The 12,510-nt window shown below is 33.7% G+C and overlaps 1 protein-coding gene across 1 annotated transcript in view; it reads right to left on the minus strand.

The window, feature by feature from the left end:
• Positions 1-4,795: 4,795 nt before the first annotated feature.
• The window catches only part of LOC121411415 (tyrosine-protein kinase Fer-like), a 72,349-nt gene continuing 64,634 nt past the window's right edge, over positions 4,796-12,510 (minus strand). Inside the window, 5 exon segments of the mRNA XM_041604141.1 lie at positions 4,796-8,609; positions 9,752-9,874; positions 10,295-10,449; positions 11,188-11,311; positions 12,126-12,339. Of these exon segments, the coding sequence (XP_041460075.1) occupies positions 8,467-8,609; positions 9,752-9,874; positions 10,295-10,449; positions 11,188-11,311; positions 12,126-12,339 (759 nt within the window). The 3' untranslated portion in view covers positions 4,796-8,466.

Raw genomic sequence — 12,510 nt, forward strand, 5'->3', positions numbered from 1 at the left:
AATACAGCATTTATTATCTATGTAGTAGACTCTTCTGAGTGGCAGTCCATCAGGTAGGTTGTTAAAATCATTGCATTGGAAACGGTTGATCGGATGTGAAAAACACGGCCTGAATTTAAATAAAAAGTCACACAAAGTCAGGGCAGATGTGGGCTTCTTGAAGATAAAGTGAGGGGGTATAACGAGTAGGTCCAAACATTTTAATTATAATTTGTTTGATTTGATTTATTATTTTCGTCTGCATCCATAACATTCGTATACATTTTTCATAGCATAATAAACATAATATGTTAGCATATTTGGCATGAATCATAAATAAAGAGTACTAAAAAGATAATTCTAGACAAAAATGATTAACTATATGATATTCACAATTTGCAGGAGGATTGTCATCATAAGCAGATTGCTTGAAAAAATAAAATGAGGATATAAAAGGAAATTAGAATGAATGCTAAATACTTCCGCACCCAAAGAGGGAATGTCTACAGATAGAATATTCAACTCAATCTACACGTTTTTCTCAGTTTCGTTTAAAACATTCATTTACTTTAATATTCAAAACCAAATTATTTTTAAAGGAATGGTTCACGCTCGAGATGTTTATGTCTCAATGAATAGCGTAAAATTCACAAAGCAAATGGCTGAAAATTTGATCAAAATTGGATAACAAATTACAAAGTTATTGAATATCAAAGATTTGCATTATTCCGGACAAACAGTTCTAGGCATGCTTTTATTTAATTTTTTTTTAGGTGGGTTGATGTCATTATCCGCACTTACTTTTTTTTCAATTTTATTATGTGAAAATTTAGGTTTATTCATCATTTTTCTTTCAAGAAACTAAAAAAATTGGATTGACAAATGATATGCATTATTTATTTATTGCCGCACGTATTTATCATGTATTGACAAAATAGAACATTTATGATTTCATAATAAAAAAGGAGAGTGGGGGATGCGACATCGCCAGCTCACATAATTAATATTCATGATGATGTGCATATAACTGTTCTCACAAAATATTGATAAACTTTAAAATTCAATAATTTCGCTATTTGTTATCCGATTTCGATGAAATGTTTAGCATGTTGCTCCGTGAATTTTATTCTTTTTATTTAGTACAAATATTTTCAGTCCGGACCATCCATAATAAGCAAGTTAAACAAGAAGATAATCATTCCAACACTTCAAAACTACCGCTACCACTTTCCCTTTCAACCACACAAAAAACACCCCACACTCAAACAAATAAGCACCCACACTAAACACCCAAAACTCAAACAAAGTAAACACCCGTACAATACACCCACAAAATAAGAAATAAACACACAAACACACCCTAACACATTCGCAGTCGCACCCTTCATATTTCCATCATCCTTGACCTACACATATACACAGTCCCTCACCCACACACCAAACACATGCAAAGAAAGGGAAAAAAAATCAAATTTTCAGTTACATAATATATTTGCCATTTATTCATTTGGAATGAAACATCGTCAACTACAACTTGAAGCAAAAAGAATCAGTGATTACAAAAGTTATTTGCCAATTTGCTAATTGGTTTATTACAGATTATGACAATACAATAAACAAAATTTAAAATTATTTATTAGTAATCTATACATCTTATTCGAGCACATGATTTATATGTATATATACAGCAAAGTCATAAAATTATTTCTCGTACAAGATGATTTATAATAATAAATTTGATTAGGCAAAAATATATAATCATTGTATTGTTTTGAAAGATCAATTAAATGATTTCAATGCAGCACATTGTGTTAGGTATACTTTTTACAAAAAATGAATAATATTTTTATCACATTTACCAATACAAACAAGGCACGTTAGCTGAAAATTTCTTGACAAATTAGGAAAATCAAATAGAAACTTGTTTTCAGCTTATTTACCATCAATTATTGATATGCGCTATTCAAGCAAAGGGGTTTGTTTTTATTTTTTTTTTCTTTTTCAGGATGCATTAACTGCCTTGATTGATAGCCATTATCTTTCATTTTGAACAATCAACTGATTAATCAATCAATCAATGACTTTGCATTATTATGTCTTTATTTGTCTTTGTCACTTTATTTCTTGCCTAAACACAAATGTACAGATAATTTAGCAAAATAGATTTGGATGAGAAATTCAAATGTGTCCAAAACAGGTCCTATTGTTAGAATAATTACAGAAACAAAGTACAAAAGTAACATTTCATAAACAATAATATTTAATAGAATATTACAGTAACACAATTGTTATACATGTAAAGCCCTGTTGTAGGAAGCATTTCTCAGACACACCCACGTACACTTAAAATGCATAGTGATAAATAACAAAGATTTCTTCAAAATTATCGAAGTATAACAACCAAAGGCAATCTATAGGGAAGATCTCACCTTATCTATACTTCACAAAGAATCAGGGATTACAAAGTCCCCAGTTACAGCCTATTTTTCATACTCTACTTGACCCTTAAGAGTGAAAGTGTCCCGGTAAGAGGTTTGGGTGTGTTAACACCTAGTACCTCTCAAATAGAGAGAGGTAATATCTGTTATGCACTTAATAAATCAATCTTTTATTATTATCATTATCCTACAGTCAAACCAATAAAGCCAACTCCAAACTGACCGCTGATAGGTCAGTGATAACATAATAGTTTTGTCTGTCTCTAGTCAGTTTTGTGTCACTGTTGCATTAGGTCAGCCTGGGGTGGTTTGCATTTACATCCATTCGCAGTCTCAAGCCAGCCTTCTCTAATCTAATCAATCCTTCTACTAAAGCCTCTCACCCTTTCTTCTACTCAGCTTTCCACTCATTCTGGTTAACACTACGCTCATTCTGAAAAGAATACTGTACTTCCCCACCTCCACTTGCTTGCCTTTCCATTTAACTTCTATTTCTATCCACTTCAATCTGCCCTCCCAGGATTTTAAACATTTTAAATCATTTGCAGCTAACAATTTTGTGCATTTTTTAGATCCCATTTAACCATAAAAAAAAGAAGATCAATGGAGGATTTTCAGAAGAACCCCTTTCATGATTTTGGGGTTGTAATTCTAGTCATTTAATAAAAGAGAGCCAAAATATCTATGTAAGTTGAAGCTCTTTCAATCTGACTCAGATACAGGGTGTATGACAGAATTTCATATCAAATAGTGTGATTATCTATGTCATACCCTTGCCCTGGCAGGAAGGGGGCAGAAAATACATCACAAATTTAATCAACCACAAACTTACCATTTTAACATTTCCAAATAAACTTTTTTTATAGCTTGTGGACGCCTACTCCTCATCAATTCTCTGCATCTTTATAGCGGTAGTTCTTTCTCATGGAAAATAGACTGATCATAGAAAGCAAACTATAGAAAGGTTTGAGATGTTTCCAACAAAATTTCAAGACATAAAGCACCATATTCATCTTTAAAAGAAAATAAATGTCTATGCATTGTTACTCTTACATTTAAACGAGAATCAGAATAAAGCAAAATATTAGATACTTAAAATAGAATTTGATCATTGCATTCAAATGAAAATTTGCTTTTGGTTCCAAATGTATTTGGTATATAAAGTTTTTAAATTACAAGAAATTGTAAAGCAAAACCTTTGTGAAAGATATAACGGAAGACAAAGGAATGATTAATATTTCAATAAATGCAAAGTTACTTAAAGTGATCATTTCACTTTGTTTGATTTTAAAAAATTCTCATTTTGGTTCTTGAAAATGGGCTAAACATTAGGCTTATAGTGTAAAAATACCATCCAAAAGTTTCAAAGTATTCTTATTACAGGATCAATTTTAAAACCTTGGAGATGTAAACAAAGTTTGAAAATAATTGGGAGTTGGTTTCAATGACTATGTCTGGAAAGCGAATCTGTGCAACACAACACAGATGAACACAGCATGACCTACATACAGTGTATACAAGGTATACACTGAATGTACAGTGCAGCTAATAGCGTGTGTATAGGAGATACACACAGCAGAAGGCAGTCAACATAGCCAACGGACTTTTTGAATTGGAGAAAACTGGTCATAAGCTGAGCCTGTCTACTAGACGGTTCTCAAAATCAAACTAATAAATTGCTACTTGTATCTAAATTAGAGTTTTTCATCCTATATTGAAGTCTGTTTCAGGGTTTTTGAGGACAAATACAGGCACTCATACACATGTTTCGTCTCAGTTTGAGAATTTTTTAAATCACCTGCTTACAAAGTTAAACGATCCCTTTAAGTTTCATGACCACAAATATACAAAATAATTTGATATTCAGGATGAACCAAATATGTACAAATATGTCATTCATGACACCTATTCCACACGGTGTCAGAAGAAATAAAAGGTTGCAAAAAATTCTGAGTAATGGCAAAGGCAAAAACAAAAAAAAATTTGATTTGTTATAATCAAATATTACTACACATGTGACATACACATAACCCTGTGTACATCTCCAGGAATTATATTGAAATACGTGTTCTTGATTACATTTGGACGAAATGTATTGTGAAAGAGAATTATTGACAAAATTCAAATACGATATTGATAAATTTTCCTAAAATATTATATCCAATTTTGACAAAATGGCATTTCTGTGTTACTATGGTGACCTATACTGAATGAGCAAATGTTGGGACCATGATAGCCATTAATATTTAAAAAAAAAGGAAGTTTTTTGGGGGGTTAATTCTTCCTTCCAATCTCTCCCTCTCTCTCTCTCTCTCTCTCACTCACTAAAGTCATTTTTGTTACAGCCTCCAAACTTCTATGTTTTTCCTCACAATGCCTTTGTGCTATCATTGGACTTTGATCATTTCATGCTTAAAAACATATTTATTAAGCGCTAGATAAATCTGCATATAATTTTTATATATCTTTTCTTATCACATGTGTAGACATGATGCAATAGTGAGGAAATTAAATCAAGGAAAAGGGCTGATCTAAAAGAGAAGACAATGCTACTAACTTTTAGAAAAACAAATCTTTACAGGCTCTATATGTCTTATATACAGCTGAAAATATATAAATTTCTACATTCCAATACATACATTAAAGTTTATGACATGTACACGATACACAGCCAAAATGTACAAACTTTTGTCTACCGACCATTTAAAAAAAAATGGTCAGAAATGGTAGGAATCGTTATAAATAGCAAATTTAGTACATACATACAATTTTCTGTATTTTTTTTCTATATACAATGATAATGACGCTATCATAATCATACACATTTACAATATATGGTGTGAGTGAAAGGCATGATTGTAACCACAGATTGTTCTAGAAAAGTTTAATACAAAAACACTAAAGGCATATATTTTAAATGAGTTGAAAATATAAGTACGTGGAAAGACAATATCTAATGCACTGTTGAAATGATATACAACACAAATGTCTATCCTACAATGTTAACACGAAGGCACTTTAGATGTTTGAACAGAAACATAACCAAACTGCCAGGCCAAGTGTATTACTCAATAACTGACTGTAATATGAAATCCATATTGATATATAATACAACATGATCACTTATTATTTCCTATTGTACTGGAGTGTTTAAAAGAATATAGCTTGTCATAAACCCCCATTGCTAACTTATATTATATCACTTACTACTTGATATTATACTAGAAGGTTTAAAAGAATATAGGCTGTCATAAATCCCCATTGTGAAATGATATTATATCACTTCCTATTTGATATCATACTAGAATGTTTAAAAGAATGTATCATGTCATGAGCCTTAATGTTCCGAGTTTACCATCTGTCTAAATCAGTGTCATGGATACAGATGCTGTATAAGTTGGATTATTAAACAATGAAAGACTTTAGAAAAGGGGTCTACATGGCTAGGTTTCTCTACTACATATTTCTATATTTTGAAATTTGCTCAAGGGAAATCATATTTAAGGTTTTTATCCAGGTCCATCCGGTTGGGTAAAAAATGACAAGTTGTCCATGTAATGTATGTATCAACTATTCTTTTTCATTGTGAAAAATCAATTCAGATGTGGCTCAGATTAGATGTGTCAATGTGAGGAATGTCTCGTACCATAGCAATTCATGTTTGATAATGCAATCTTTTCTGGATTTGTCGTAGTTCAAATTAACTTTTTTTAGCAATGTTACATGGACATCACATTCATAAATACATCATTGGCAATAGATTGACAGGTCTCAAGTTGCAACAAATCATGATGTTTAATTAGTGAACCTTTGCTGAAGGAATCATTTGGAGATATAAGGCTAGTTTAAATGAGACACGTTTTTTTTATAGTTCTGGTATGTCACAAAAAAAATCAAACCAACTTGATGGACTTCCCCCTTTTATAAAAAAGGATACCCTTCTATACAGGTGGGTGCTATCAGTTTATACTGTAATATAGTTCATAATTTCCCCTTCTAGATTTATAGTCAGTTCCTTAGCCCCCATTACAAGGTTTTGTGAGGAGATGAAAGAAACGTAAAGGAATTCATCTAGTCTAATAAGCCGATAGATCAGTATCCATTTTATAAATGGAAAATAAGAAGAAGGATTAGATTTCAATATACAATGTCTGAATATCAGATTTTTCTAGCATTCCAGTTCATCAGGAATACACAGAAAATAAATTTTCATGAGTTGATTTTTTTTGCAGATCTCATTGCTCCCAATATTAACTTTGAAATAACATAAATTCTAATTACACAGTACTAGAAAATATATATATAATGTATTTCAATGTAATATACATTATTCGTCTTCTAAGAGCAACATGGATAATTCTACTGGACATTTTCAAAGAGTTATCATTTTGTCTTCAGGTGAGCTGTACATTGTGATTAATTTACAGTTGTGAACAATAAAGCATTTATTCACATAAAAAAATTACAGATTAATTTGTCAAAATAAACTATTTATATTGCATAATTTTTCTTTTGAATATATATATATATACGTTTGGAATCATATCCCAAGCAATCATACATCTCTGATACTGGAAGGAGAAGAGATTATATATAGTCTGTAGGCACAGACCCTGACTGAAACTTTGAAGTGGGTCTTGACATAAGACTAGCACAAATACAACTTGCTGGTTCAATCTCTGTGCACGATCCAATGCCACAGACTTTTGGCTGCATATCCAGACCAGATTCCCCCAGTAAAGATTTTGAATAGCAAATTAGACCAACTGCCCAAAATATAAACATAATTGTGTAGTGCTATTACAAAACAACCAACGAACACCTTCTCCTAAGCCTACCGCTATCCCCATGAAGAAAAAAGCAGAAGAACAAACAAAGTCTTAAGAATAAAGGTGTTGTTGAATTTATTTCTTCAAAACAATGTGTTTTTTTTATAGCTTTAAGCAACAATGTCTTTCCCTTAATCGCAATCTTACAACATCATGTTGGTAACTAGGGAAGATATTTTAACGTTCAAATGAAAAATTAGCATTCCCATTAAAATGGAGAAAAACAGAGTGAAAATTAATTCCTCAAGTTGGTTATTTGTGGAGATGTTTTTATTGTACATAGGATTCTTATTCAAATGGAAAAATATAGAGTGAAAAAAAAAATCATCAATGTGAGTTGTTTTATGATTGTAATGACAGGAAGAGTAAACAAAATGCTGACAAATTTCTGCACATTTAAAAGCAGATATACACAAAAGTCACAGTCATTATGATTTCATTTTTCATTAAAAGGTTGATTACTCAAACGAGAGCCAAATCCAAGCTAATATCCAGCCATGTATACTTGAAATCAGATGCCTTTCTGTAAAATTGATATGAGTAATGCGAGAATGATGTCGTGGGATACCATTTCTATAAAAAAATTATGGGGTAGATCTGTTTAATTGTCAAATATTTGTTTCAAACTATAATATATTCATGAAGATGTGGATGATAACTAAATCAAAGGAATTCGGTTTCTATGACATGAAATACAAATAACCTTAAACAGAAGTGTTGGGTGGATTGGATGAATAGTTAGAAAGACTTTGGAGAAGTTGATATGTTTGGCTCTAGAAAATTCCCCATGCATTTTAAGAATAGCCCCACCCCCTCTCTACACCCCATCTCTAAGGTGCATAAATTCCAAGAATTGCCCCCTGATGAGGAAAATTTGACGAAATCTATGAAACACACAAAATAAAGAGGACATTTTACTAAAATAAATCTATTCAGAATTTCCCATGCAATACCCTCCCTCCCTTCCTGCATCACTCCCCTCAGGTGAATAACTTCCTAGAATCGATCTCTTTTAATCAAAATATGACAAAATCAACGAAACACGGTCACCCTACAGATGAGGAAATTGTGGCCTGACTTAAAAACTCTCTTGAGAATCGCCAATGCATTAAAAAAAAAATTATCCCCTACCCCCTAAGGTGCATGGAAGAATATGATAAAATCAATAAGACATCCTAAATCGAGGACATGTGCTTGGCGCCCTCAGATGTTGCGTACCATTACCGCACCGACTTATAAGCCCTCTTGAGGGTCGACTGAGCGTCTTTGAACTTTGGCCGGTCCTCATCCACCATCTTCCAGCAATTCTCCATCAGTATCCTAACCTCATCAGGGGTGTTATCTGGTGGTGGCATACGGTAACCTAGCAACAGGAGAAATAATAATAATATTCAATAATAGACAGATCTTGTATGGCGCATATCACATGAATTATATAGTCTCTATGCACTTACAAAGGACTTTAATACTCAGATTACGCCACATACATATTTCAAGGAATTAATTCCTGCCAGGTACCCATTCACCTCACCTGGGTTGAGTGCAGCAAAATTCAGATAAATTTCTTGCTGAAGGGAACTATGCCATGGCTAGGATTTCAACCCACAACCCTTTGTTTCAAAGTCCAGAGACTTATCCACTGGGCCATAATGCTCCACAGAAAGACAAAGGTTCAAACAACTGAATCTTTTGCCCCCTTCACTCCCTGGAATATCACCCAATCATAGGTAAGGACTTCTGCTACATCCAAGTGTTAAATCCACTTTAAAAAGCAAACTTGTATTAGATGTATTTTAAATAAGTTAATGCTGTGATTGCCAGCAACTTTTTTTTTCAATGAACTTTTCAAATGGCACATTTGGATGCATTTGGCAGTGATATGCACTCTATAAGAATGCTGGTATTATTATCATTATTAAGATCTATAACATAAAAGTTGTTGCACTTTTAAGTCAAAGCGTGAATCCTATGCCTAATGCAGTGACAAAAGTACAGTTAAAAACAAGAATGCATGCTTTTGTCACAGGGCTCTAAATTCCATGAAATTCACTCTTGTTTTTGTGGTGTGAGCTCACTGTTTAATCTTAATAAATTGTGGATACAACAATTGGTCAATGTTCATAAAACAATTTCCACATATTTTGCTTTTGTAGATGTGTGGTGTGTTCTCACTTGTCCATCTACACTGTATGAAAAACATAAACTGTAAATTTCCTGTTTAATATATGAATGAACCCTACAGAGATACGTGTTTGAAAACATTAGAAACTGCAAGTTTTCTGCCCCAAATTTAAAATTAGTCTTGTTTCAGAACATCAAAAGCTTAAAAATTCCTGCTTCATATAACATGAATGAACCCTACAAAGGCATTTGCTTGAAAAATGTTCCAAACTGTAAGTTTCCTGCTTTAGGTGTGAAAGAACCCTACAGAGATGTGTCTGGAAACAGTTTCCTGCTTCATGTGTGAATGAATCATACAAACACATATAATTTTATCCTACACACCTTGCTGCACTTTCTCCCTAGCTTCATTATTCGTCATGCCAGGGTACGGTGTACTCCCGTTTGAGAATATCTCCCATAGGAGAATACCAAAGCTCCACACATCAGACATAGATGTGTATTTACCTGCAAGAGAAAAGAGAAGGAGGAGAGGATCATTAAAATATTGACACTTGAAAAACACCCTGCCTATGGAATTCAATAACCAAGGCAGTAATTTGATGGTGACAGGACATAACTCTGGCCTTAATATCTCAGAGGGCACCAGGTTAGACTTTGGATTGTAGTAGAGTTTTATTCTGAATTGTGCAAAGGTAAGGATTAGGGTTTATTTAGTTTGGCGGTTAGATTTTATGTTTGGCATAACATGCAGATTTTCAATTGGAGCAATTGTCGCTGGGGCAAACGTCATGGAACCAAATTCAAGTACGAGTTAAAAATGAGGTCAATGAGGATGTGTTTGACATCGTGTGCGGGTTGGCGTTTAAGCATGACTCTAAACCACACTCAATTCTTAGTGAAAGATCACCAGTTGTATTAACTCACCAAAGTTCATAGCCTCCGGAGCGGTCCATTTGATAGGAATTTGCCTCATGGCGCCCTCACGTATCGTGTAGACATCATCTTCTCTTGACATACCAAAGTCACTTATCTTAATTATATTCTTGTTTCCTACCAGGCAGTTTCTAGCAGCCAAATCTCTGTAAAACGACAGGTATAAGATGTAAGTTTAGTCATAAAGCCCACCGCACACTACATGATCAAAATATGACACAAATTTTTTAACAAATCACATCTTGCATTAAATATATGAAAGTTCCAAAAGGTAAATTCAGTAAAGTACCATAAAATACAAATTTTCATGACTTTACTCATAAGTTTAGCCATCGATTTTTTTTTCAATATATATTTCCTTGTTCTCCAACATATAATTTAAAAAATGTTATTTCTAGCCTAATTATTACTGTTCAATGTAAATTAAATGTATGTGCTTTATTCTTGCATGTCACCTTACAAGTCCAGGTCTGGGTGGAAACCCTGCATGCTACAGTAATTTGTTTTACTTTTTTCCTTTCCCAGGCAACCTGGACTGGTAGTGTAGACATCCTTGTTACTTTTCTCTTTTATACTCATGTATTTACTTTGTATCTTGATCTTTATTGAAATGCCAAATAAAAATAATAAAAAAATAATAATAATAACTTAAATCCTCCAAACCTCCTCAAGTCAGCTGGATCAATTTCTTGCTGAACGAAATTAATTCCTGAAATAAGATTAAACCTACAACTCCCTGATTGAAGGATGAGAGTCAGAACCACTGCACTTTCACCATTCATACAGCTTTTCCATTCTTAAATCTAGTGGGTACTTTGGCCTACAATGTCACTACTGTTACAACCCTCTAAACCTCAAGGAAGCTGCATTAGTATGGCTCTGACCTGTGTATACACTGTTTAGACTCCAGATAGGCCATCCCAGAGGCAGCATCTTCACCCATCTTGACACGTTGCTTGGTGGATAGTTCATTCTGATCATTCCTCAAGAAAGATAGCAGGTCACCACCTGAGTGACAGAAGATGGGAGGGGTGTAACAGAAGAAAAAAAGAAAAGAATGTGAATTAATATTCCGAGTGAGTTTTAAAATGTGTCTACACCACAGAAAAAGTAGATTAGTTGAAAGTCCCATCGTCAACATACAACTGTTTGATACCTTATTCATGTGGTATGTGATTTTGTTCACGCATAACTACAATGGATTAATCCCGATGTCCATGAAGTTGTAATCTGAAGTGAGTTGCTGTTAACTTGATTGCAATGTACCATTTTTATTAAGTACTAGACTTATAATAAAAAGCGTGAGTTAAACAATTCTCATGTTAATCTAACTGAAATAGGTATATTGCTATGAATATCACTGAAAGTCTTGTGGGGTAATGTATTCATGAACATCTGAATGAGAAAGAAATTTGCAAGCAGAATACTATAGCTAGCTTGGTATTTCAACAAAATAATTTTAAATGTACACTGTATCAGATAAGAGACGTAGGAAGAGAGGGAGGGGAGAAGACATAAGAAAGGGGGAGAGAAAGAGGAGTTGCCTTTGAGAGGTACAGGAGGGAAAATGGAGGAAGAAATAATGAAGAGGCAGTGAAAGAAGAAGATGAAGAAGAACAAAGAGAGGAAGAAAAGAAAACATGAGAAAAAGGAGGAAGAAAAAGAGTAAAATAAAGAGAGAAAAAAGGACATGATGATGAGAGGAGAGAAGAGGAGGAGAAGATGAGGAAGAAGAGATGAGGTAAAGTTGAAGAGAAGCATGATGGAGACTGAGGAGGAGAAGATGAGGATAATACAGAAGTAGTGACAGAAACAACCTTACCAGGCACGAGTTCCATGACTATATAGATAGGATGCTTGTCCGTGCAGACTCCAATGAGCTTGACAATGTTGACGTGGTCGTACTGTTTAAGAATATTAGCCTCTTGGAGGAACTTCCTCCTGGTTGCCGCGTCAACCGTCTCTTTGCACGTCTTCACTGCTACAGCAAGCTGGGTCCTCTTTATCCTTCCTCGATGAACATCACCAAAATGACCCTTGAGGGAGATGATAAGGAAAGGAAAGAATATCAATTGATAGGGCCAATAAAAGAAAAAGAAGCAATCTTCTAGAATCTCAAATTTTTTTTTCAAATGGCTCCACATCTCTACCACTGTAACCTGTTTTCCCCATGCACTACCCGATTCCATCACCCATTGGGAGACCCT

The sequence above is a fragment of the Lytechinus variegatus genome, chromosome 3 (assembly GCF_018143015.1).
Source record: "Lytechinus variegatus isolate NC3 chromosome 3, Lvar_3.0, whole genome shotgun sequence".
NCBI lineage: Eukaryota > Metazoa > Echinodermata > Echinoidea > Temnopleuroida > Toxopneustidae > Lytechinus > Lytechinus variegatus.